Source organism: Vigna angularis, chromosome 1 (genome assembly GCF_016808095.1).
Source record: "Vigna angularis cultivar LongXiaoDou No.4 chromosome 1, ASM1680809v1, whole genome shotgun sequence".
Lineage (NCBI taxonomy): Eukaryota > Viridiplantae > Streptophyta > Magnoliopsida > Fabales > Fabaceae > Vigna > Vigna angularis.
The window spans coordinates 38,817,593-38,840,128 of NC_068970.1; the positions used below are offsets into that span (position 1 = coordinate 38,817,593).

The following is a 22,536-nucleotide window of genomic DNA, read 5'->3' on the forward strand; positions in this document are numbered from 1 at the left end:
AAATAAAACGATTACATGTGATAAAACTCTATCAATATCTAACTAGTTATATATTGAATTGAATTAAACAAATCAATGGCCAAATTAATGTTTTTTAAAGGCCAAGTTAATGTTAACACAATATATCAACAACAAATTAATGTCATGTTTTTTAACCAACGCATGTATCCCATATACCAAACTAACTAAATCAAGGTATTTGACAATTAATGCGTAGACTATATCTAGATGCAGCTTGCCGCGTTCTAAGTAAATAATATATGATACTGTGAGAGCATTGAGTAGGTAGGAAATAGATTTAAAACTACGATACAGGTAGGTAATTGAGAACTTAGAAGGTTGGAACTTGGAACGTGCCAACCGCATATAACATAGAGGATTCAAAGACTCTTACAAGATATGGCAATGGGAGATTTGAAGTCAACCAAAACATCAAAGTCTGTTATTAAGTACGAAAATGTTTCCTACACATTGAAATATTTGCTTCTCATTTACAGGGGACTACGAATTTCGGGGCCAGGATGGTAAAGTTGTTCAATCAAGTGACCCAACAAACAAAACTGAGTGGAGCGGATTACGTTCCAACTTAATCCCTCAAATTAACCTAGCTTAGATGATTTATTCATTAAAAGTAATTTCAGCACATTGAATTCAGTATTTATTACCAATGGAAAAATTTACAGGAGTGTTTCTCTCTGCACCTCATCGATATCACCCTGCACCTCCTTATTTTTCTATTATTCCAATCATGTCTCTATCAGAAGCACAAGGTCTTAACTGTAATGGTTGAGAGGACGCCAAACTAGGTTGAATGTATTTCTGGATTGAAAAGGATGAAAGTTGAGGCGTAGTGATAGAACACATCGGCGAGAAGAGCGGTTGCAGAGGTTGCCGCACTTGAAGTGCAGTTGAGCTCGCTAGAAATGCAATAAACGTAGTTGGAAGTGCGTTTCATAGCGTGCGAACCTGGTACTGCGGTAGCCGCATTTGGAGTACGGCTCATTTTGCCCGCAGGTTAAATTGCGGTGAAGAGATTTTGTATTCTCTTTCTTTTTATTTGATTTATCATGTTTAATTGTTTTTTCATTTGATTTGTATTTTATTTTTTCTATTAGTTTATTTAAATATTTAATATTTTGCTATTAATTGCAAAATATTAAACATGATAAATATTTAAATATTTTTCTATTTAAATATGATAAACATTTGCTATTTGTTTATTTAAATTTTTTTCTATTTAAATATCTAATATTTTGTTACGAAAAATACAAATTGAAAACATTAATAACAAAATATTAAATATTTAAATAAATTAATAGAAAAAATAAAATACAAATCAAATGAAAAAACAATTAAACATGATAAATCAAAGAAAAAGAAAGAGAATACAAAATCTCTTAATCGCAATTCAACCAGCAGACAAAATGAGTCACACTTCCAAGTGCGGCTACCGCAGTTCCAACTACGGTGCGGTGTGAACCGTACTTTCTACAATAATATGAAACGCACTTCCAACTGTCTTTATTGCATTTCTAGCAAGCTTAATTGCACTTGCAGAAACCTCTGCAACCACTCTTCTCGCCAACGTGTTCTCAATCACTACGCCTCAACCTTCATTTTATTCAATCCAGAAATACATTCAACCTAGCTCGGCGTCCTCTCAACCATTACAGTTAAGATCTTGTGCTGACAAGAGCATGGTTGGAATAATAGAAAAATAAAGAGGTGCAGAATGAGACCAATGAGGTGCAGGAAGAAACACTCAATGTACAGATGGTATGAATTTTAACCAATAGAAGCAGAGGCTTAAGACCCAGATAATGCAAATCTGACAAGTGTCAATAATTAATATAATAAATAAAAGATAAAAGGAATAGAAGTTAAAGGAAAGCCTTGTCACAAAGTAATTTTAAAGGTAATTAGAGGGTGCATTATAGATGTTATCTCTGGTTTATCTTTAAAGTTCTTAATTATATATCTTTTGACTGGACGGGGCTGAAGACACGAGAGGTGGATGATGTTGTTGTGATTGTTGAATATGCGCGCAGAAGATTGACTTCATTAAAAAATTAAAATCAATCTCATAGACTTGGTGGATTCTTTAAGCCGCTTAATTTCCTTAATCAAAATTTATTGGTAAATGACATTATACTTCCCAGTCATATTCAGAAACCTAGAAATTAATCATCCCAATCTTAATGAAACAAGGTTTTTGGTAAGAGGGTTGGTGGTTTTGGTGCGAATAAAGGCTATATTGTCCTCAGCAACTCCAGTGCCACCAACAACACTGACTCGTGGGAATTGGGAAAGAAACTTTAAACCAAATCCTGCTGTGACGTACATGCTGAGAGAACATCACATTCAGGTTTTCAGTCTGATATCGAACAGTTGAATTTCGTGCTTTAACTTGAATTGAGGGTGATGCTTGTTTTTGCATGAAGCCTTTGATGTATTTATTTTCTAAATCTAAGTCTCCCGTGCTTGAAAGAGCTAATTAAGCTATGTTGATTTGCCAAAAAGTGAAATTTATAGATCTACGAGAGTGTGTGCATGCAGCACAACTTTTACACACAAACCACTGTTACCTCATTTTAGACAAAGGAAGCATACTAATAACACTATTCTGGATCGGTGTATTCTTGTTAATTTGGCTTCCCTAGTTTGGTTCTAACTCATATATGGCAGCTCAAAGAAACAAAAAGAAAACTCTCATTACAAAAATTCACAAATCAAAATGTTCACAAATATCCTATGAACTATATAGCTAGCTTATGAACATTCTTTTCTAAAAATCACATTCATTTTAAATACAAGAAAAATGTAATTAACTTTTAATTTAATATAAAATTTAAGTATTTTTAATTTGTCAAAGAATTATATACAAATATTTTAATTATACAAACATTTTAATCAGACTAACACAAAGATAAGAGGTTTCAATAAACTTGACTGTTTGTTTATATAGGAAATTACATAGAAAATTAAAATCATTCTTTTGCTAAACATATTCAATTTATTCTTTTGCTAAACATATTCAATTTGTTTTTACGGGCTAAACATATTTTTAAACTATATAAATAATCATTTTATTTTTTTATGTAAAATATTTATCTAGATTTAAATTAAAACTAAATAAGACATTTCAATTTGAAAGTTTAAAATAATAAAAATATGAATAATTAGTTTATAAATTTTTTTGTTATATATTATATATTATTTATTTTTATTCTTTTTAATGTATGACTTAAATTTATATTCTATCAACTATTTATTTCTTTAATAATCAATATATATATATATATATATATTAGTAATGATAAAAAATAATTTTTTTTTTCATATTTTGGCTAGACTCCATATTTATTATGTAGTGTTTAGGATTTTATTACAATATACTACATATTGATTTATTATATGCTATAAGTTTTTTTTCTAAAATATTAATAAATAGATTATAATCAATAACTTTATTAAATTATATATTATATATTTCATTTAATAACATAAGATTAATATAAAAATATTAATTTAAATATAATAAAATTACAACATATTAAACTATTTAACAAAATATATAACTTTATGTATATATAAATAAATAATATTTTTTTTAGAGTTAATTAAAGCTTTAGAATAGAGTCAAATTCAACTTAAGCTTGACCTTTAGCTATTTGAAAGTAAACTTTGAAAATTGAAACTCTTTTTTAACCCCCATTTTAAAACATCTTTTAAAAAAAAAACATTTTTTTGATCCCATTCCGAGAAGAGCTTCTAAAAATAGACTTTTCCAAGAATGAAAGTCATATTGGGACATCTCTAGGAGTAGTTTTCTATTTTCTGTTTACCTTAACAAATCAACTTTCGTTCTTGCCGTGTTGGTTAAACAACCGTCTTCTATTTCATATTTGTTATAAGAAATACTAAAACATTTACAAATAATAATATGTATGATTTGCTCGTGATTATTTGGTTTAATGTTTTGGTCAAAAGTACACAAAATGTGAAATAGCAACTTAGAGTATGTTTGGGTGCGCGTCTACAGCACATGGCACATGAAACTTTGGAGTCACGACTTATTTTCTCTGTCTATCTTTTTTTGTTTTTTTTAAATTGATGAAAAATCAGCTTAAATATATATAATTGACGTCTTACCAAATATATATATTTAGAAATAAGTAGCTTTCTATACTTTGAAATATATGCAACGTCTCTCTAATACCCCAATAAATATGTGATCCTCATAAAGAGTTCGGTTTCTCTACTAACCTTATTGAATACTGAGTTTCTTTGGATTATTCAAATGGTTCTCTTTTTTAATTTAATAAAATATATTTTGTTGTTTTAATGTTGTATTCAAACAGCAGCGTTTTGCTCTTTAATGGTATGTCCAAATAAAATCACTTCACCTTCTCTTCTTATTTACCTAACTCGTGAGATGAAAAACTAGGAAAAAAAACCCTATCTATCAGCGCATATCACTAGTGTAAAAAATATTTTTTATAACGACATTTTATACTGAGATTAGAATTTACTAGATATAAAAAGTGGTGTAGTAATAGTTTTATAAATATGAAAAAAATTAATAGATGAATTATTAAGTTAACTTCACTCGCCACATATTTAATCCAAATAAACTAGATTCTTAATAAATCGAATTTAATTTTGATTCATATATAATTTTTTTAAACTTAATCTAAGTCAAATCCATAATACAAATTGATTTAAGAGTTTAAACGATAGCACGAATTGAAATGGGGCCAATGAGTTTTTTTGGTAATAATGTGTCTTCCTCCGAGACTGGCATTGGGGGCAAGCAATGGTTTCCCGCAATGATGTGCTTGCTTCGAGACTAGAATTTGGGCGAACAGTGCTTTCTGGTAACGATAGGTCTTGCACTGGGATTGGAATTGGCCACTGTGATTTCTGATAACCATATATCTTGCTTAGGAACCAAAGATGTTTCTGATAACCATGTGTCTTGCTCCGAGATTGGAATTACTCCATGCATAGGTTATGAAATTTAAAAGCTCGATTAAAACTCAGACGACAAGCTAAAATAATTTATTAAACTAGTGACCAATAACAAAAGCATGAATATTGTTAAGAAAAGCCAACTGTTTTTATACATTTGAATGTATTAAAAAAAAACCAAAAAATCATGTAAAATATAAAAGAAAAAAATAATGTTAAGAAAAATACATAAGAAACTTTAAGCACTAGTTGTATTAAAATAATATAAGAACTTAGAAAATAAAGTATTAAAGTAGATAGGTGTATTAAAATAATGAGACCAAATACTTTATTCTAAAATAGTTTTATAATATAAATAGAACTTTTTTAAAACTTGATTCATTATCTAAAATACTTCTATCTCTCTAAAACACTATCATCTTTGGAGCATTTGTTCGACGATCAAGAGGTGTGTAAGCGATCCTGGTGTCGAGGGCTACCATTTCAACCGATCAATTTCTAGATTTGAGTCGGTAAGTTGAAAACCCCTTTTTCCTTGGTTTCTAGGGTTCTTGATCATGTAGGATGATTCTGTTTTACATGGATCAAGAATCTCTTCCTTGTTTATTGACTCAATTTAGGTTCTAGGAGTCGTTTCCTAGCACCAAATTGATGATTGGTAGGTACTTTTAGAATTTTCTTGCGATACAAGTAAGTCATCAGGGTTTCGTGAGCTGTACAAATTTTTAATTGAGGTAAGGGAAGTTAGATTTACTTTAATTGTAATTAAGTTTGTATGTGAGATGAATTTATGAGGATTGTGTTATTTGAATTGAATGTTAGGTTTTTAAGTAGACGTTTCATGTTTATATTGGCTGGTTTGAGTATGGATTGTTGAATGGTGTGTGTGAACTTAATTGAATGATGTTTGGACTATGATGGAATGATTACATGTTTGAAATCTGTGATAAGAAGGTTTATTGATGAGTAGGAGTAGTTTTCATTTGATTTTGGGTGAGTTTTGAGGAAGTGGAGTAGTGAAATTTTGATTTAGAGATTGGACACCCAAATGGTCAGTTGTAATAGTTTAGGTAAGTCATTTGGAAGTTGCTAGAGCCCCTAAGTTGTTTAAAACTGTGCCAAAAGTAGTAGAACGAGATTTGGGTCTATAAGTTGGTGTTTTATAGATTTTGAAGTGTATTTTGTTTAGTAAACGCTTTAGAATGATGTTTGTAAGGTTTAGAAACAATTGTCTAAGTTCAATTAAGTTTATAACACAATCTAGGAGGATTAGAAGTTGGGAAAAATAGTTGAATTGGTAAACTTGGTGTAGGTTGCGTAATTCTGTAGATTTGGTGCTGCAGATTATGCAGACTCGTTGAGCTAGTGGAGTCGCTCAGCGAGTGGTTACGGAGGCAGGCTCATTGTTTGATGATTCGCACAACGAGAAGGTGCGCTGAGCGACTGAATGAGGTATGGGAGCCCTGTGAGTTTTATTCGATCGACGAATGGGGTTGTTGAGCGAGTGAGTTGAGGGTCTGGTACCACTGGTGTTTTATTTGCTTAGCGAGTTGGATCGCTGAGCGAATGGTTTGGAGTATGGGGTTATTGTCAGTGGATTCGCACAACAATTTGAGTCGTTGTGCGAGAGAACTCTATGGTCGCTTAGCGAGTGTGTACACTGAGCGACTGGTCCAGGTTGTAAGGTACTCTTTTATTCTTTATTCTTGACTGGTTTGAGTTATGTAATTGATTCATTTGTGGATGATGCATGAATGTGTATGAGTATTATGTGAGTATCAAAGTAAAGTATATTGTTTCAAATGATGTAGAAGAGAATTTCAAGGAGGAATTTCTCAATGGTGATTGTCAAAGTTAGGAAGTATGAATATGGGAAGCTCAGTCTTGGAGTTCATCCTGACATTCTAATGGTCACCTATTCTCAAGTAGAGAGGGGTGAGGAATGTCACGAGAAAGAATAGCAGGAGGTCCTAGCCTTAGGGTTTTTTCTTGGTCTAAGGTGAGTGATAACGAACTAACCTTGTGTGGTAGCTTGGGGTAGGCCAACTGTTTCACCACAACAAGTGCATGAACTGTTATAGCTACATATTCATACTAATTCAGATGGTCAAGTCAAAAGTAGTGGTCATAAATAAAGTCTAATTTGAATTAATGTGCTATGTAAGTATCTTATGAGAAATGTTTAATATTTATTCATATATCATTGTTTGTTTTCTTCAAACTTACCCTTTTATTTGTGTTTGTGTTGTATGTTTTCTTTGTTTTCTCTTTTGCTATGATCATCCTGTAGATATGAGCAGAGGAATATGAGATGTTCCTATAAGAGGTTCTTGATGGGAACGACGTTGATGAAGATGACACATCAGAGTAATTGTCTTGATAACCTTTTATAGTTATTTTGAGATGACCGTAAGACTTTACTTTATATGATAGTTAATAATTCTTTTATTTATACTCTTTTATATAGTATCATATTATATTTATTATATGACTCTTTTTTATATAGTATGATACTATATTTTGGGATGCTACACCATCACTTACACAACATTTATTAAATCCGTAGTGAAACCAAACTCTTCTCATGAAAGGGTTTAAAAAAAAATAGATCTCTTTATAAAATTTTAAATAATTAATAATTAATATATGAGTGAAAATAATAATGGAAGGAGTTGTTGGTTAGCAGAGGAGCTCCAGGAGAACAAGTGGACATAATTAACCTGCACGTAACTAACAAAACTGAAGCACAGGCTACAACTGTCCATTCACATTCGCTCTTACCTTTTAAAAACACACTCACCCCGACTCAACCAACACAACACATTCTTCTCCTTCTTCGCTCACTCACTGACATTCTTCGTTAATTTTCAACAATCATGGATCCTGTGAGCGTGTGGGGGAACGCGCCTTTGGTGACGGTGGATCCCGAGATCCACGACCTGATCGAAAAGGAGAAGCGTCGCCAGTGCCGCGGAATTGAGCTGATCGCATCGGAGAATTTCACCTCCTTCGCGGTGATCGAGGCCCTGGGAAGCGCCCTCACCAACAAATACTCAGAAGGCATGCCGGGAAATCGCTACTACGGCGGCAACGAGTTCATTGACGAGATCGAAAACCTGTGTCGCTCACGCGCCCTCACCGCCTTCCACCTCGATGCCCAATCGTGGGGGGTCAATGTGCAGCCCTACTCGGGCTCCCCGGCCAACTTCGCCGCGTACACGGCGGTGCTGAACCCCCACGACCGCATCATGGGGCTGGATCTGCCCTCTGGCGGTCACCTCACCCACGGGTACTACACCTCCGGCGGGAAGAAGATCTCTGCCACCTCAATATACTTCGAGAGCCTCCCGTACAAGGTGAACTCCACCACGGGGTTCATTGACTACGACCGATTGGAGGAGAAGGCGCTGGACTTCAGGCCCAAGATGATAATCTGCGGCGGAAGCGCCTACCCTCGCGACTGGGACTACAAACGCTTCCGGGCAATCGCGGACATGTGCGGCGCACTGCTCCTCTGCGACATGGCGCACATTAGTGGCCTTGTGGCCGCGCAGGAAGCGAACAACCCCTTCGAATTTTGCGACATTGTCACCACCACGACGCATAAGAGCTTGCGCGGTCCCAGGGCGGGCATGATCTTCTACCGGAAGGGTCCGAAGCCGCCCAAGAAGGGGCAGCCAGAGAACGCCGTTTATGAATTCGAGGACAAAATCAACTTCGCCGTTTTCCCTTCTCTCCAGGGTGGTCCTCACAACCACCAGATTGGGGCCCTCGCCGTGGCACTGAAACAGGCCGCGACGCCTGGGTTCAAGGCCTACGCCAAGCAGGTGAAGGCCAACGCCGCTGCGCTCGGCAAGTTCTTGATGGGGAAAGGGTACAGTCTCGTCACCGGTGGAACGGAGAACCATCTTGTCTTGTGGGATCTCAGACCTCTTGGATTGACTGGTACACATCCTATCTATCCATCCATCTCCTCCAACTTCTGATTTCGATCTGTTGCCAATGTGTTAACAACGTGTGTTTTTGCTTCGCAGGGAACAAGGTGGAGAAACTTTGTGATCTCTGCAACATTACCGTCAATAAGAATGCTGTTTTTGGTGACAGCAGTGCGTTGGCCCCCGGGGGTGTACGAATTGGTAACTCGCTTCTCATCGATGTGCTAAATCACAAATCTTTCTTTACTAACTGTCTTGGAAACAAGATCTTGGATTGTGTCTATCTATACCCTTAATTTCTAATCACAAAAATCGTATGAAGTTTCTTAAGTAATTTTAGTTACGTGTTTGGATTGGCAGTGAAAGATCCAAAATCATGGTGACTCTGTATAAAATTGGAAGCAACTCAATGTTTTGTCTTGCCTTCAATGAGGGAAATCTTAGTTGACTTTGGCGTGTTTTGTCTTGCACTAGTGTTGTTTCCTATTAGGGTTATAATATGTGCAATAATTAAGTCTATATAAGATTAGCATAGCAGCATATTTATTGAAGTTAAATCTAGGAACAACGCCCAAAACGCCGAAATATAAGTTTTGTTATTTTTTAATGCATTCATACACACGGTATTGTATATTAGTTGTTGTAGATTATTATTGGAAGAATTTTAATTAAAGATGTGTTCATTTTGTGTGTTATCAGTTGTGTAATAGTTCGGGGAGCTTGCAGACGCCTTTTCAATGCATTTTGAGTTGTTAGTTCGTGCAATATTACTCGCAAATCAATTATAACCTAGTGTGTTACTTTTGATTTTTTTTTTCAAAGTATATTTGTCATAGAAGTGAAGAATTTTGATGAGTTTACCGAAATGCTGCTTTGTTTTTGCTCCTGTTTCTGCATTTTTGCTGAGATGTTGGTTAAATCTGTGGGTTTGTTTAGCACAAGTATCTGAGTGGAGTTTGTGTGAGCAGGTGCCCCTGCCATGACTTCTAGGGGTTTGGTTGAAAAGGACTTTGAGCAGATTGGTGAGTTCCTTCACCGTGCCGTGACTCTCACACTAGATATCCAGAAGGAATATGGCAAACTTCTAAAGGAGTTCAGCAAGGGCCTCGTCGACAACAAGGCTATTGAAGATCTCAAATCTGATGTTGAGAAGTTCTCTGCCGCGTATGGCATGCCCGGTTTCCTGGTATCTGAAATGAAGTACAAGAATTAGATTCATTCATACAACTTTCCACTGTCATTCAAAGTCCAGCACAAAGTGCACAAGTAGAGAAAATGGAAATAAGTTTCATTCGTTTTGGGAGTGATGATGGGTTTATAGAGATGGTGTTTCAATTGAGAAGTTTAAAGTATCTTTCTTTTTTGTATTCACGTTTAATTTTTTAGCCTGATTAATATCATATTTTTTCTCATTAAAAAAATCCAAATAATACATGTGCTGTCGTACTTTTTTTCTAAATGTTTCATGATTTCTCTTCAAATTTTGCTCTAGTGAACACCATAACAGGATGAGTTTTAATCGAGTTAGGCGAGAAGTTTGAGGTTTGCTTCTATCGTAGTTTCAAACTAAGCCCTATTACTATTTGGTTGACAAATGTATCCAAATGATGTATCTATGTATTATGCCTCCAATGCTCCATTGCCTATCCCCAAATCCTTTTTTCGTCTAATTATATCTCCACATTAGAATTCTAGTTAAGCAAGGTAAATTACTGCTTACATAGTCTTTCTTTTAATGGAGATCAATGTTGATTTTGACTTTTGTAACTTTAAATAATTAAATAAACGAAAATAAAAATAAATAATTTAATTGAAAATATTCAAATAGTTATACTTATTGAAAAAATAAAAATAAACACCCAGATAAACAATACACAAAAATGTCTATCTTTTAAATAATTAAATCAATTACAAGTATTAACATATTTTTTGTATATATTTAAAAAAGAATTAACTTTAATTAATTAAAAATATCAAATATTTATATTTAAAATATAAATTAAAACTAATAATTAAAAAAAAATTAAGCGATCATCATTTAAAAATATTTTTTTCTTAAAAATTAAATAAAATAATATTTCTGTAAAAGTTAAATAATTAAGAATATTAAAATATCTATGTTTATTAATAGAAGTTAAATACTTAATTTAATTACTCACATTAATTTTTTTTTTTCTAATGTGTCAGTTCATCATCCTCTCACATGATAATGTTAGTGTTATTTATAAGTGTGAATATCACGTTTCAGTAGTGTCATAGTCATATCTTCTAAGTACAACTTATATATATATATATATATATATATATATATATATATATATATATATATTAAAATAATTTTTTATAATTTATGTATCAAATTACTCAACCTAAATATTCAAATTAATCTTATTTTTTTACATTTTTAATTTTAATAAATATTCCCTATTTTAAAGTAATAATATTTTAAGATTTTTAAAAATATAATATAAGCTAATAAATATGTAAAACATATTAAGTTAAAAGATGCAAATGTATTTGTCACATTCAACATATAAATAAGCTAACAAAGGAAAATACATTTTTTTAAAATTATTAGAAATATTAACAAGTTTTATTTTATATTTATATTTTTAATATATTTTTTTAAATATAAGTTTAAAATAGGTATATTTTTAAATTTAAATTGGTAAATAAATTTAATTTCAATATTTAGGTGGAGTGATTTAATATATAAATTTCAAAAAATTATTTTAAATTGTATATATAATTTGTAATTAGACTTACTTACTAATTTGATTTTGTTTTGGAAAGAGATAATATTGATTGATTTTTAGAAAAAATTGTAACTCAATTAAGTTAAAATTTCAAATATAAGAGTAAAATCCGGATAAAATAAAAATATCTTGTTATTTTTATTTTTATAATTTTTTTATGTTAATTATTTAGTAAAGTTTGGTGATTAAAGTATTTAAGAGTGATATAAAAATTAATTAATAACTATTTTTATTTTAGTTTTCAAAGGTTAAATAAGACTTATATTTAAATTTATTATATTTAAATTTATGCAGTTATATTTGAAACGTGATAAAGTTGTTCCAATGGTCTAAGGGTGTGATTGCAAAAAGATTCTCTCTTTATTTTTCTTTGCTGTAGAATGTTATTTGGAGGCACATGGTTGCATTTCAAATTTTTTTATAAGCTTTGACCGTGTTTGACTAGAGTAGAGAGAAACTTTGGTTATGTGGCCGTGTGACGCGGAAAACATGTTTCTCTTCTGCAGTGTGATGCCGAAAAGAGGTTTCGTTGGATGCGTGGTACGAGGAGAGGATGTTGAGTGATTTGTAATGAACTGGTTATGAAGATTAGGCGGTGTGGTAGTGTAGAAGGAAGCGACATTGGTTAATGTTGTGATGATATATATTTATGTTTTGGTTATTATTATAGTTAATATGATTATTGTATATTGTGTGATAATTTTGGTTGTTCACTCTGAAATATTGTGGTTGTGGTTTTTACTTACGATGATCGTACTTATACGGGAGTAGATAACATTGCAGATAAGACTAGATCGAAGTAGCTTATGAGAGATGTGATTTACAGTTCGGGAATTTATTATTTATTTTTTATTATTTAAAAGTTTTTTGATTTGGTATTTTTATGTAAAAGTAGTATTTTGAGATTTCCAGTCAACATTTATGATTATGTTTAGCTTCCGCAATTTTTAATCGAATAAAGTTTATTATCTTTCATAAATGTTTTATGGAAATATTGTGCTTCGAAAGAAAAAAAAAATTACACCTTGACATCTCAAAAACTGAAGTGTTATTGAATTGACTACAAGACACTATTATATGATACTAACGCTTTGACACCGAGATATGACACTGACACTATTGTTTGACACCAACTTTGCCACACGACAAAACAACGACCTGACACAAACAAAAATCTTAAGAAATAAAAAATAAATAAAATGAAAATTTTACTATTTTACCATTGATTTCATTGCTTCAAATTAATTATTTGGGATTAATTTTGAACTTCTGGAACACACTTTTGAAGAGTTTGGTTTATCTATTGACTTAATAAATTAACAAATGTTAAATTGTTTTGGATTATTTAATCATGTGCTGCTAGATTATTTAAATATGTCATTTCTCTTTTCTATCATTTAATTAAATATATTTTATTTAGAATTAATTTTAAACTTATGCTTATTGGTTGTTTGTTTATGTGTTTATTAAAAGAGATTTAAAAGTTGAAGAAAGAAACAATAAGTACTTTTAAGTTTATAAATAAAGTTTCGAAGAATTAACTTGAAAAATGATTTATAGGTTTAGAAAGTCAATATATCTACAAAAATGTAAAGAGTAGACTTTGTAAAAATACAAAGGACACGTGCAAAATAGACTTTTTAAGAATACAAAGAATAGACTATGGATAAATATGTAGAGTATGTAAAACCTGGGATAATTCAATGTAGTGACAGGATGATGTGATCTTGTTAAGTGTTTATTAACAAGAATAAATATGCTTTTCACAAGTGTTGTATAACTTAGTTAGTGAAAGCTTTTTGATGGACTAAGGGTCATGTGTTCAAATATTGAGGAATGCCAAAAATGTTTAAAATATTTTTTTTGTTATTTATGCTATTATTGATGTGTGGTACGTATATGTTTATATGTTTGTGATGTATGATATAATCAAATGAATCTTGATATTTATGGTTGATATGTTTGTGTGGAACTTAAGGAAAAAGGGGTTAAAACCTTGACTAGTGTTTTATATGCCTTGTTTTTCATTTTATCTTTGTGGCTTGCCATGTGACTGTTTTCTTTTATAAAATTGCACGTCCGTGAATTAGTTTCACCCTAGTAACAGAATGCCATCTATGGGGAAAATTAGTTTTAAAACTGAAAAACACGTTTTTTTTAATGAGGGAGTTTTAGGAAAATATCTCGGTGATAGTTAGGGAATAGGTTGGAATAGGTGTAAGTTATTAATAACATTAAGGCAAGTCTTATACATGAAACCCTACGGCTGAGAGTGACAACGCTCTCAGTCAACAAAAGAACAAAGAAAGAATGGATTTCTGTATTGAAATTGAGAACAAAGTATACTGATAGTGTTAATGGAGGCCTAATCCCCCTCTTAACCATAACAGAGGCCTAATCCCCCTCTTCTGGCTAATGTCTAGATTTACAAAATAATCTTCAATAATCCTCCCACAGAATTATCAAAAGGCTTATTTATACTCTATTTCTCCCCTTAATAGCCTAACAAACTTTCCCGCTCTTTACTTCTATCCTAAATCAATTACCCATTATACCCTGCCACCCCATATCCTAACATTACACCCCGCTGCAGAACAACCTTGTCCTCAAGGTTGGAAACGGGAGGCTTGATCTCATGGTTCCTCTTCATCATCGTGTACTCATATGAATGGAACCCTCTGGCAACTGCCCTCCAATTCAGGTCTGGAGGTTTGGGTAGTGGCAATTCCTCCTCCCATGACTTCCATTCTTCTTGGATTTTATTAGCTTCCAACATTCTGGTCACCTCTTTTCCATAATTATAATCCCTGAGGAAATTGTCTTCGATGTCTTTCAAAGCTTCAAAAAGTTCTCTCCCCTTTGTAGGTGCCTCACGAACAACAAGTCCATTCTTTTGTTCGCTGGTCCACCTCTTCCCAAAATCCATCCTTCTCTCCCGACCATTGATTCTTCCATCCACCTTTCCCTCCTCAGCCTTCATTCTAATTGTAAGCCCGTTCGGCCAATTACTGAGAGATTTTTTGAACTGTAAGACCGTTCGGCCTTTGAATGTAACTGTAAGTCCGTTCAACAAATGACTACGAGACCGTTTTGAGTGTAAAACCATTCGGCCTTTGACTGCAATTGTAAGATATTCAGTTCCTCCTGTCCTTTCAGATTCAGATTTGGCGGTTCTCTCCCGTTCGCTTCCGGACGTCCTCTTCCGTTCGGTTCCTTCAGTCCTCTCGGATTCGCAGCTTGTAGTGCTAGCCCGTTCGGTTCCAGCCGTCTTGTCACGTTCGACTTCGTCAGTCCTCTCCCGTTGGGTCCAGCCCTCCTCACCTGTCCGACTGACTGCTCGACCACTCTCGATCGACCTAGGCTATAGCGCTTGGACTCCGACCGCTCGGTAACTCTCGATTGGCCTGGGGTATAACGATCGGCCTCGGATTGTGTCACCTCACCGCTCGTTCGTCCCCAAGACGACTTGTCTTCTATGGCCTCGTACCGCTCGGTAACCCCTCCTCGCGTTCGTCCCCTATATGACTCGTCTTCTATCCCGCTCCCTTTCCTTACCTTTTCGCCTCCCTGTACATACTCTTCCCCCGTCCCCATCTGTTTCGATGCCGCCAAATGCTCAACAATGGTTCCAAACCTTATCACCGGGGCTTCCTTCAAGCCATCCCAGGAACGATTCTTGGTTTTCTCCTTCGATGCTCTGAACCAGTAGCCAACGCTCCCCTTCATACTGATATCGGCTAGGCGCACTTTTTCCTCCTCCAATACCCTTCGTAACTCGAACAATTTCTCTGCGCGATCCCCTCGAAGACGGGTAACACCACCCGTTTTCGCCAGCTGTTTTTCCCCTCTGTATGTTCGCCTTCCCTTCTTCCTTCGTGTTTCCGCCTCACCCTCCGATTCTCGTTGACAAACGCTTGGTCCCCATCTGCGTGTCCATCCTGGTTCCTGTTTGTCCACCCAGCCTTTGCATGATTTCTTGTAAGTTTTGACGCATCACGACCGTTTCTTGCTGTATTTCTTCCATATTTCTTCTGTATTTTGCCATGCTCCTTTCGCTGGTTCTCCTCTCCCAGGTATTGTCTCTTCCTTCCATCATGCTTACTTCTCCCTCAATTGGATCCGGTAGCTTCCTGATCCAGCAATTCTCCTGTTGATACGCCAACGCTCTGCTTTTCGATCTGGCAGCGCTCCCTTGATGATTCGGCAGGTCGGACCAATTTGTTAGGTTCCTGGGTTGGAAACCTAACTATCAACGTTCTCAGTCAACAAAAGAACAAAGAAAGAATGGATTTCTGTATTGAAATTGAGAACAAAGTACACTGATAGTGTAAGTTGTCAATGGAAAACATTTTCGCAACATGTAGGATATAACACTTTTGTCGAGTATAAAGAATTTTGCGTAAGTTGTCAATTACTCGACCTTGCTATTAATTTAAACGATAAGTTCTTTTCAAGTTCTATTAAGAATATTCGCTACATTGTTTTATTGAAACTTCCTCTTTCATGAATAGTCATTTAGTATGAGAAGCTCTTATATTTAAAACAAAAATGCAACAACAGGTTTTTATAAAAGAAGCATTGAAAGAGAATAAAACAATAAGTCCACATATATTTTTATACTGATTCACTGCAATTTGTTGTAGGTAAATTTCTGATCTAGGAGGAAATCATTAAACCAAAGTTGTGCTTCCTCAAATATCTTTGCGGTTTGAGGACATATCATTTTCAAGAGGGAGGGTATGATGGAATCTGTTTTGGGAACTAAAGGGAGATCTATATGAAGGGAGCATCAACTTAACTTAAGGCTAGGAGATTGGAAAAAGAAGAAGGACTGTCAAGATTGTTCTTGTTTTCTATAAAGACTTAGAAGACATTGGACCTCTCGTAAAGAACCATGATCAAAGAAAATGGAAGAAAAAGATGGAGCTCCAAATATTCTACTCTTGTAAAGGATCACATTTTAGTCTTCTTTATCTTAAAACACTTTTTGTAAATATGTAATATAACTCATTTTTATGCTTTGTATTTGGCCAAGAAACTTTGTTTAGCTTTGTTTAGAAGGCTTGGTGGCTCAAGAGAGAGCTAGCGCACCATTAGGTCTTAGTTAGAAGGTAACACCTAATATGGGTTGGAAATGGGTTAAAAATGAGTTTGGAAGAAGTTAGTTGCTAGGAGCTGTTAGCACTCGGCAAGTGTACCGAATCATATCAAGTAATAATAAAATGGTAAGACCAAGTATCGTTTCCCAAAGGACTCACGACCTAAACAGTTATGTGATTTGTTGATTAAATTAGACTTGTAAACGAAAACATTTTTGTTGAATTACGAAAAATAAACATGAATGCAAAGTTTTGATCAATGGAATAGAAAGATGCAAAAACGGTTGATGTAGAATATGAATGATTATGTTGTTGGGGTTTTCGATTCATCCTATCTACTCTCATGTATTCAAGAATTCATCTTTCTTCATTAATCTTAATGCCACTTTCTAATTTACCTTAAACCTGCTGTCTCTGTGAAGAAAGCCTACTCCTAGTCACTAGTTTACAATGTCTTGTCTCCCTAACAATTATTCATGCATTACATTCGCATAGAAGCTTAAAGGAAACCAATCCTCCTATCCCTATGTCTAGGAAATATTGCTCTTGGGAGAATTTCTTCAGTTCTAGATTTACTTATATGTGTCCATACAAATAACATCAATGATCATGCAATTGAATGAGTTAAACAAAACATGCATAAAGTATAGAAGAAAAACCCTAACAATTAATGAAAGAAAGCATATAGAATATAGAACCAATTCAATACATGAGAGTTTCAAATGATTATATCGGTTCCCCAACAACAATGAAGGTTTAGTTCACCATAGACATGGTGAAACTAGATGAAAAACAATGAAAGAATGAAAGATAGAACCCTAGAAGTGTAAGAATAGAGCTTGAGCATCCAAAATCCTCCTTCAAAGGGTGAAGAAAGTGTGATTTTATCTCTTTATGTCCAAAGATACCAACCCTAATTGGACTAAAACCTTATATAGTTTCCTAAGGATTATAAAAAAATAGGCCCAAGAACAAATTAATGGCGCTCAACGGTACTTTTACCGCTCAGCGGTAAGTGCGGGTCTTCAGAATTGACGCTCAACTGAAGTTTGGGCCTTCAACGGTGACTGCGGGACTCCAGAGTACCGCTCAGCGGTAATATTGGCGCTCAACGGTGACTGCGACTCTTCTTTTAAGCACTTTTACTTCCTTTCTTGAGTCCAGCTCCTTACTACTTCAACTTCTTTCATCTAATTCATCTCAATTCCTACAAAACAAGGAAAACCAAGCATAAAACCCATCCAACTCTCTTATTTCCAAAACATATGCAAAAACATGATTCCAAGCTAGTTTCTAAGTCATAAAGGTTGTTGTTGATGTCAAAATTAAGTATAAAAATAACAGTTTTTCAACTGTTATCAGGAGCCTTTGCATTAAATGCTTTGACTAAGTTAGTTGTACTACCTCTTGCCTAGATCAATCACTAACTAGGATGATCTTAAAAGATTGTTTTTGGAGAAATTCTTCCTAGTGTTAAGACTCCGGCAAGTCTACCGAATCGTATCAAGTAATAAACATGGTAAGACCAAGTATCGTTTCCCTAGAGACTCACGGCCTAAATAGTTATGTGATTTCTTGATTAAATAAGACTTGAAAACAAACTCTTTTAGGTTTAGAATGCAAATACTGAAAAAGAAATAAGCATGCAATTTGATCAATTGGACAAAAGCACAAAGATGAATGGATTTGATATTATGGAATGATTATGTTGTTGGGGTTAGATTTCACCTAGTTTACTCTCATGGATATACGAATTCTACTTCTTCATTAATGTTAATGTCACTATCTAAAACACTTAACCCGATTTCTCGGCGAAGAAAGCTTATCCTTAACTATTAGTTCATACAATTCCTAGTATTCCTAATAATTAATTTTGAAGAACAAAAGCTTAAGACAACCATAACTCATATCCCCATTCTTGAGCAATATTGCTTATGGGAATAATTCTCCGGATCATGAATTGTAAGATACCTTCCCGTACTCATGCAAATCATACATCATGCTAAAGAATGAGTTAAATGAAGCAAGCATTACGCAAAGAAGAATCATCCTAACAATTAATGAAAGAAGCTTATATAATCAAGAATAAATTGAATACATGAGAGTTTACAAAGGTTACATCATCCCCAAAAACAAATAGAGTTTAGTTCACCATTGACATGGTGAAACTAGATGAACAATGGAAAAATAATGAAAGATAAAACCCTAGAGATTGAAGATAGGAGCTTCCGCATCCAAATCCACCTTTAAGGGAGTAAAGAGTGTGTTTCTGAGCCTATTTCGTCCAAAGATGCAAACCCTAGGACGTGCAAGTCCTTAAATAGAACATAAAAATAACAAAAAACGGGTCCAAGCCCACAAGACTGGCGCTTATCGCCCCACTTATGGTGCTTAGGGGTGTGCGGATCAAAATTTGCGCTTAGGGTCAACTCAGAAGGCAAGCAAGCGTTGTGCGTCTTGATGATGTTGTGCTCAACGCCCCTAAAAATAGCGCCCGGGCGCGAGCCAGGAACATCCTGCGCTGAGGGCTCTAGAAAAGGGCAGCCAAGCGTGGGATAATGTACTCTGGCGCTGAGGGCCCCCAAAGTGGCGCTCAGCGCTGCTGCGATCTCCCTTCTTTGATGCTTTTCCATCTCTTCCTGAGTTCCAACTCCTTACTACTTTCAACTCTTCTTCCAAATCATCTTAATTCTTGTTGAAAACACTGAAATCTAGCACAAAGCCATTAAATTCATCTTCAACTCTCTTATTCATCAAAACCATGATTCCAAGATAGTTTCTAAGTCAAAAAGGGTGTTTTTAGTATCAAATTTAAGTATCAAATAACGGTAAATTAAACCGTTATCACAACCCCAAACTTAGAACTTTGGTTGTCCTCAAGCAAACAAAATGTAACTTAGCTTTCAAACAATCAATACAATGGTTTCAACACATTTCAAAACCTTTTCTTTCAAGACAAGTAATTGCTCATATCAACTTATTATAAAGAATATCAATCAAGATGAATAAATGCCTTAATTCAATTAAGCTCATTTTGGTGCTCATAATCACATACTATTCAACAAATGCTATACTCATGAATGATCAACAAAGCAAAGATGTAATCATGCATACATGGAACTATTCCTCACCAAGAAAAAGTGTTTCTCTCAAACACACAGGTGTATATAGAGGTGACTCATTCACTCTACTATCATAGTGTCACATGAATCAACTTTGCCTTTCATTTAACCGCAATCAAACACACTCACAAGCAAGTATCATCACAAGGGCTTTTCGATGGCTTGTAATGTGGCTGGGCTAAGAAGAAAATTGGTTTTTTCAGATCACAAAATCCTTGAGTTAAGAGAATCATTCACAATTTCATCATTTAAACATACTCTCTCATTTCAAGAAACCATTCTCACTTTTTCCCAACTTTCCCTTGCATTGAGCTTTTCTTTCTTTCTTTTCTTTTTTTTTTCTTTTGCTTTTTTTTTTCATTTGCTCAATCACTTAGCTCAATGTTCATTCTCTTTATTTTCCCTTTTCAAATTTCCCAACAACCCCAAACTTGAACCTTTATCAATACCACACAAATATTCTCAACTTAACTCAAGGTAAAGATTTTCAAAAAGTGTTTTCATATCCTATTTAAAGCTAAAGGTTCAAAGGATAGAACACATTGTGCTCTCTTTTATTGGGCTAGAATCATGCATTGGCTAACAAGGGATAACAACAGATGGCCTTGATCATATGAAACAAACAAGCAAGTGATTCAATCATAGAAACTTGGGCAAAGTCATTCATGCTTTCAAAGTAATAGCAATTATTCACAAAAACTCTAGAGTCCAATCCTCAGACAAGCTAATTCAAGTTCCACAATTCAGATAAACATCCTGCTCAGTAATACAATGACAAATCATTATGCATCTGTTTCACAATATTATAAGCAACCACCTGCATATCAGCATCATACATCATCTCAACATCAATCAATATAATCAACATCATGAAGCAATAGTCATCACAAACATCATCATAAAACCATTGCATCACAAATAAAGTTTCAAGCCAAGTACATCACACAACAGAGGCAAATATAGTTCAAAACAAAATAAATATAGTTAGAAAACTGGGTTGCCTCCCAGTAAGCACTTGTTTAATGTCATGAGCCTGACCCAATAAACTCAAAGATCAACCAACTCCATGACTGTAGTAAGGCGTTCAACCTCACCACCCAAATAATGCTTGAGACGTTGTCCATTTACCACCCAACTTCTTTTTGGATCTTCAGCAGACGGATTTGTCAACTCAATTGCTCCATGCGGATGAACATTCGTAACTATAAATGGACCATACCACTTAGACTTCAACTTCCCAGGAAAAAGCTTTAAGCGTGAGTTGAACAATAACACCCGCTGTCCTGGATGAAAAAGCCTCTTTACCAGCTTCCTGTCATGATAAAATTTTACCTTTTCTTTGTAATTCCTAGAGGAATTATAAGCATGCAACTGCATCTCTTCAAGCTCAAGAATTTGCCTTCTTCTCCTATCATGAGTGTCAAATGGATCAAAATTTAAGAACTTCAAAGCCCACAAAGCTCGATGTTCCATCTCCACTGGTAAATGACATGCTTTTTCATAGACTAACTAAAAAGGAGATAATCCTATAGTTGTCTTCATTGCCGTCCTGTATGCCCAAAGAGCATCATCTAGCTTTTGAGACCAATCCTTCCTTGATGAAGCAACTGTTTTCTCCAGAATCCTCTTTATTTCCCTTTTAGACACCTTTGCTTGTCCATTTGTCTGTGGATGATAAGGTGTAGCCACCTTATGTTTCACGCCATAGTGCTTGAGTACCTTTGCAAGCTGATAATTGCAAAAATGAGATTCTCCATCACTAATTAGTATCTTGGGAGTTCTAAAGTGGGCAAAAATTTGTCTTTTCAAAAATTTAATTACATTGCTAGCATCATTCTTAGGACACGCCATGGCTTCTACCCATTTACTCACATAATCTACCGCCACCAATATGTATTCATTATTGAAAGACGGTGGAAAAGTTCCAACAAAATCTATCCCCCAGCAATCAAAGACTTCAACCTCCAAGATACCTTGTAATGACATTTCATGTCTTCTAGAGATGCTTCCAGTTCTCTAACATTTATCACAATTTCTAGCATGATTATGAGCATCTTTAAACAAAGTAGGCCAATAAAATCCTGACTGGAGAATCTTTGCAGCTGTTCTTTCCCCATTAAAATGCCCTCCATAAGGTGAATCATGACAATGCCAAAGAATTCCTTATGCTTCATTTCAGCTGTTCTTTCCCCATTAATCATGCAAAAACGTTTTCTTCTGTTGCTAATTAAAATCTTCTGGGATTACTCCTGCAGCTTTAAAATTAGCCATATCAGCAAACCATGGCCTTTGTTGAATATACAACAGTGTTTCATCTGAAAAAGACTCTTAAATCTCTTTTTCTTTACTTGTGACTTCACCATTCACTAACCGGGATAGATTATCAACAATTACATTCTCACTCCCTTTCTTATCACAAATTTCCACATTAAACTGTTACAATAAAAGTACCCATCTAATCAAACGCGGTTTAGAATTGGGTTTAGTTAGTAAATACTTTATACCTGCATGATTCGTGTAGATGATCACCTTAGACCCAATGAGATAAGGTCGAACTATTTCCAAGGCATATACCATAGCAAGGAATTCCTTTTCTGTGGTGGCATAATTCAACTGAGCTTCATTCAAGACTTTGCTGGCATAATAGATAGTA

General features: G+C 34.5%; 2 protein-coding genes across 2 annotated transcripts; one reads left to right on the top strand and one right to left on the bottom strand.

The window, feature by feature from the left end:
• Positions 1-7,739: 7,739 nt before the first annotated feature.
• On the top strand, positions 7,740-10,360 carry LOC108323873 (serine hydroxymethyltransferase 4). The gene is made up of 3 exons (XM_017556674.2): positions 7,740-8,916; positions 9,006-9,107; positions 9,875-10,360. The coding sequence occupies exons 1-3, from the start codon at positions 7,848-7,850 to the stop codon at positions 10,117-10,119; spliced, it is 1,416 nt and encodes a 471-aa protein (XP_017412163.1). The 5' UTR covers positions 7,740-7,847; the 3' UTR covers positions 10,120-10,360.
• A 10,570-nt stretch (positions 10,361-20,930) lies between these two features.
• On the bottom strand, positions 20,931-21,356 carry LOC108327229 (uncharacterized). The gene has a single exon (XM_017560955.1). The coding sequence runs from the start codon at positions 21,354-21,356 to the stop codon at positions 20,931-20,933; it is 426 nt and encodes a 141-aa protein (XP_017416444.1).
• Between the last annotated feature and the right edge of the window lie 1,180 nt (positions 21,357-22,536).

Excerpts from the sequence above, each read along its gene's own strand:
- LOC108323873 (XM_017556674.2), top strand. The coding sequence starts at position 7,848 with ATGGATCCTGTGAGCGTGTGGGGGAACGCGCCTTTGGTGACGGTGGAT. Across the intron at positions 8,917-9,005 it reads CAGACCTCTTGGATTGACTG|GGAACAAGGTGGAGAAACTT; the intron begins GTACACATCCTA and ends TTTGCTTCGCAG. Across the intron at positions 9,108-9,874 it reads CCCCGGGGGTGTACGAATTG|GTGCCCCTGCCATGACTTCT; the intron begins GTAACTCGCTTC and ends TTGTGTGAGCAG.
- LOC108327229 (XM_017560955.1), bottom strand. The coding sequence starts at position 21,356 with ATGGAACATCGAGCTTTGTGGGCTTTGAAGTTCTTAAATTTTGATCCA.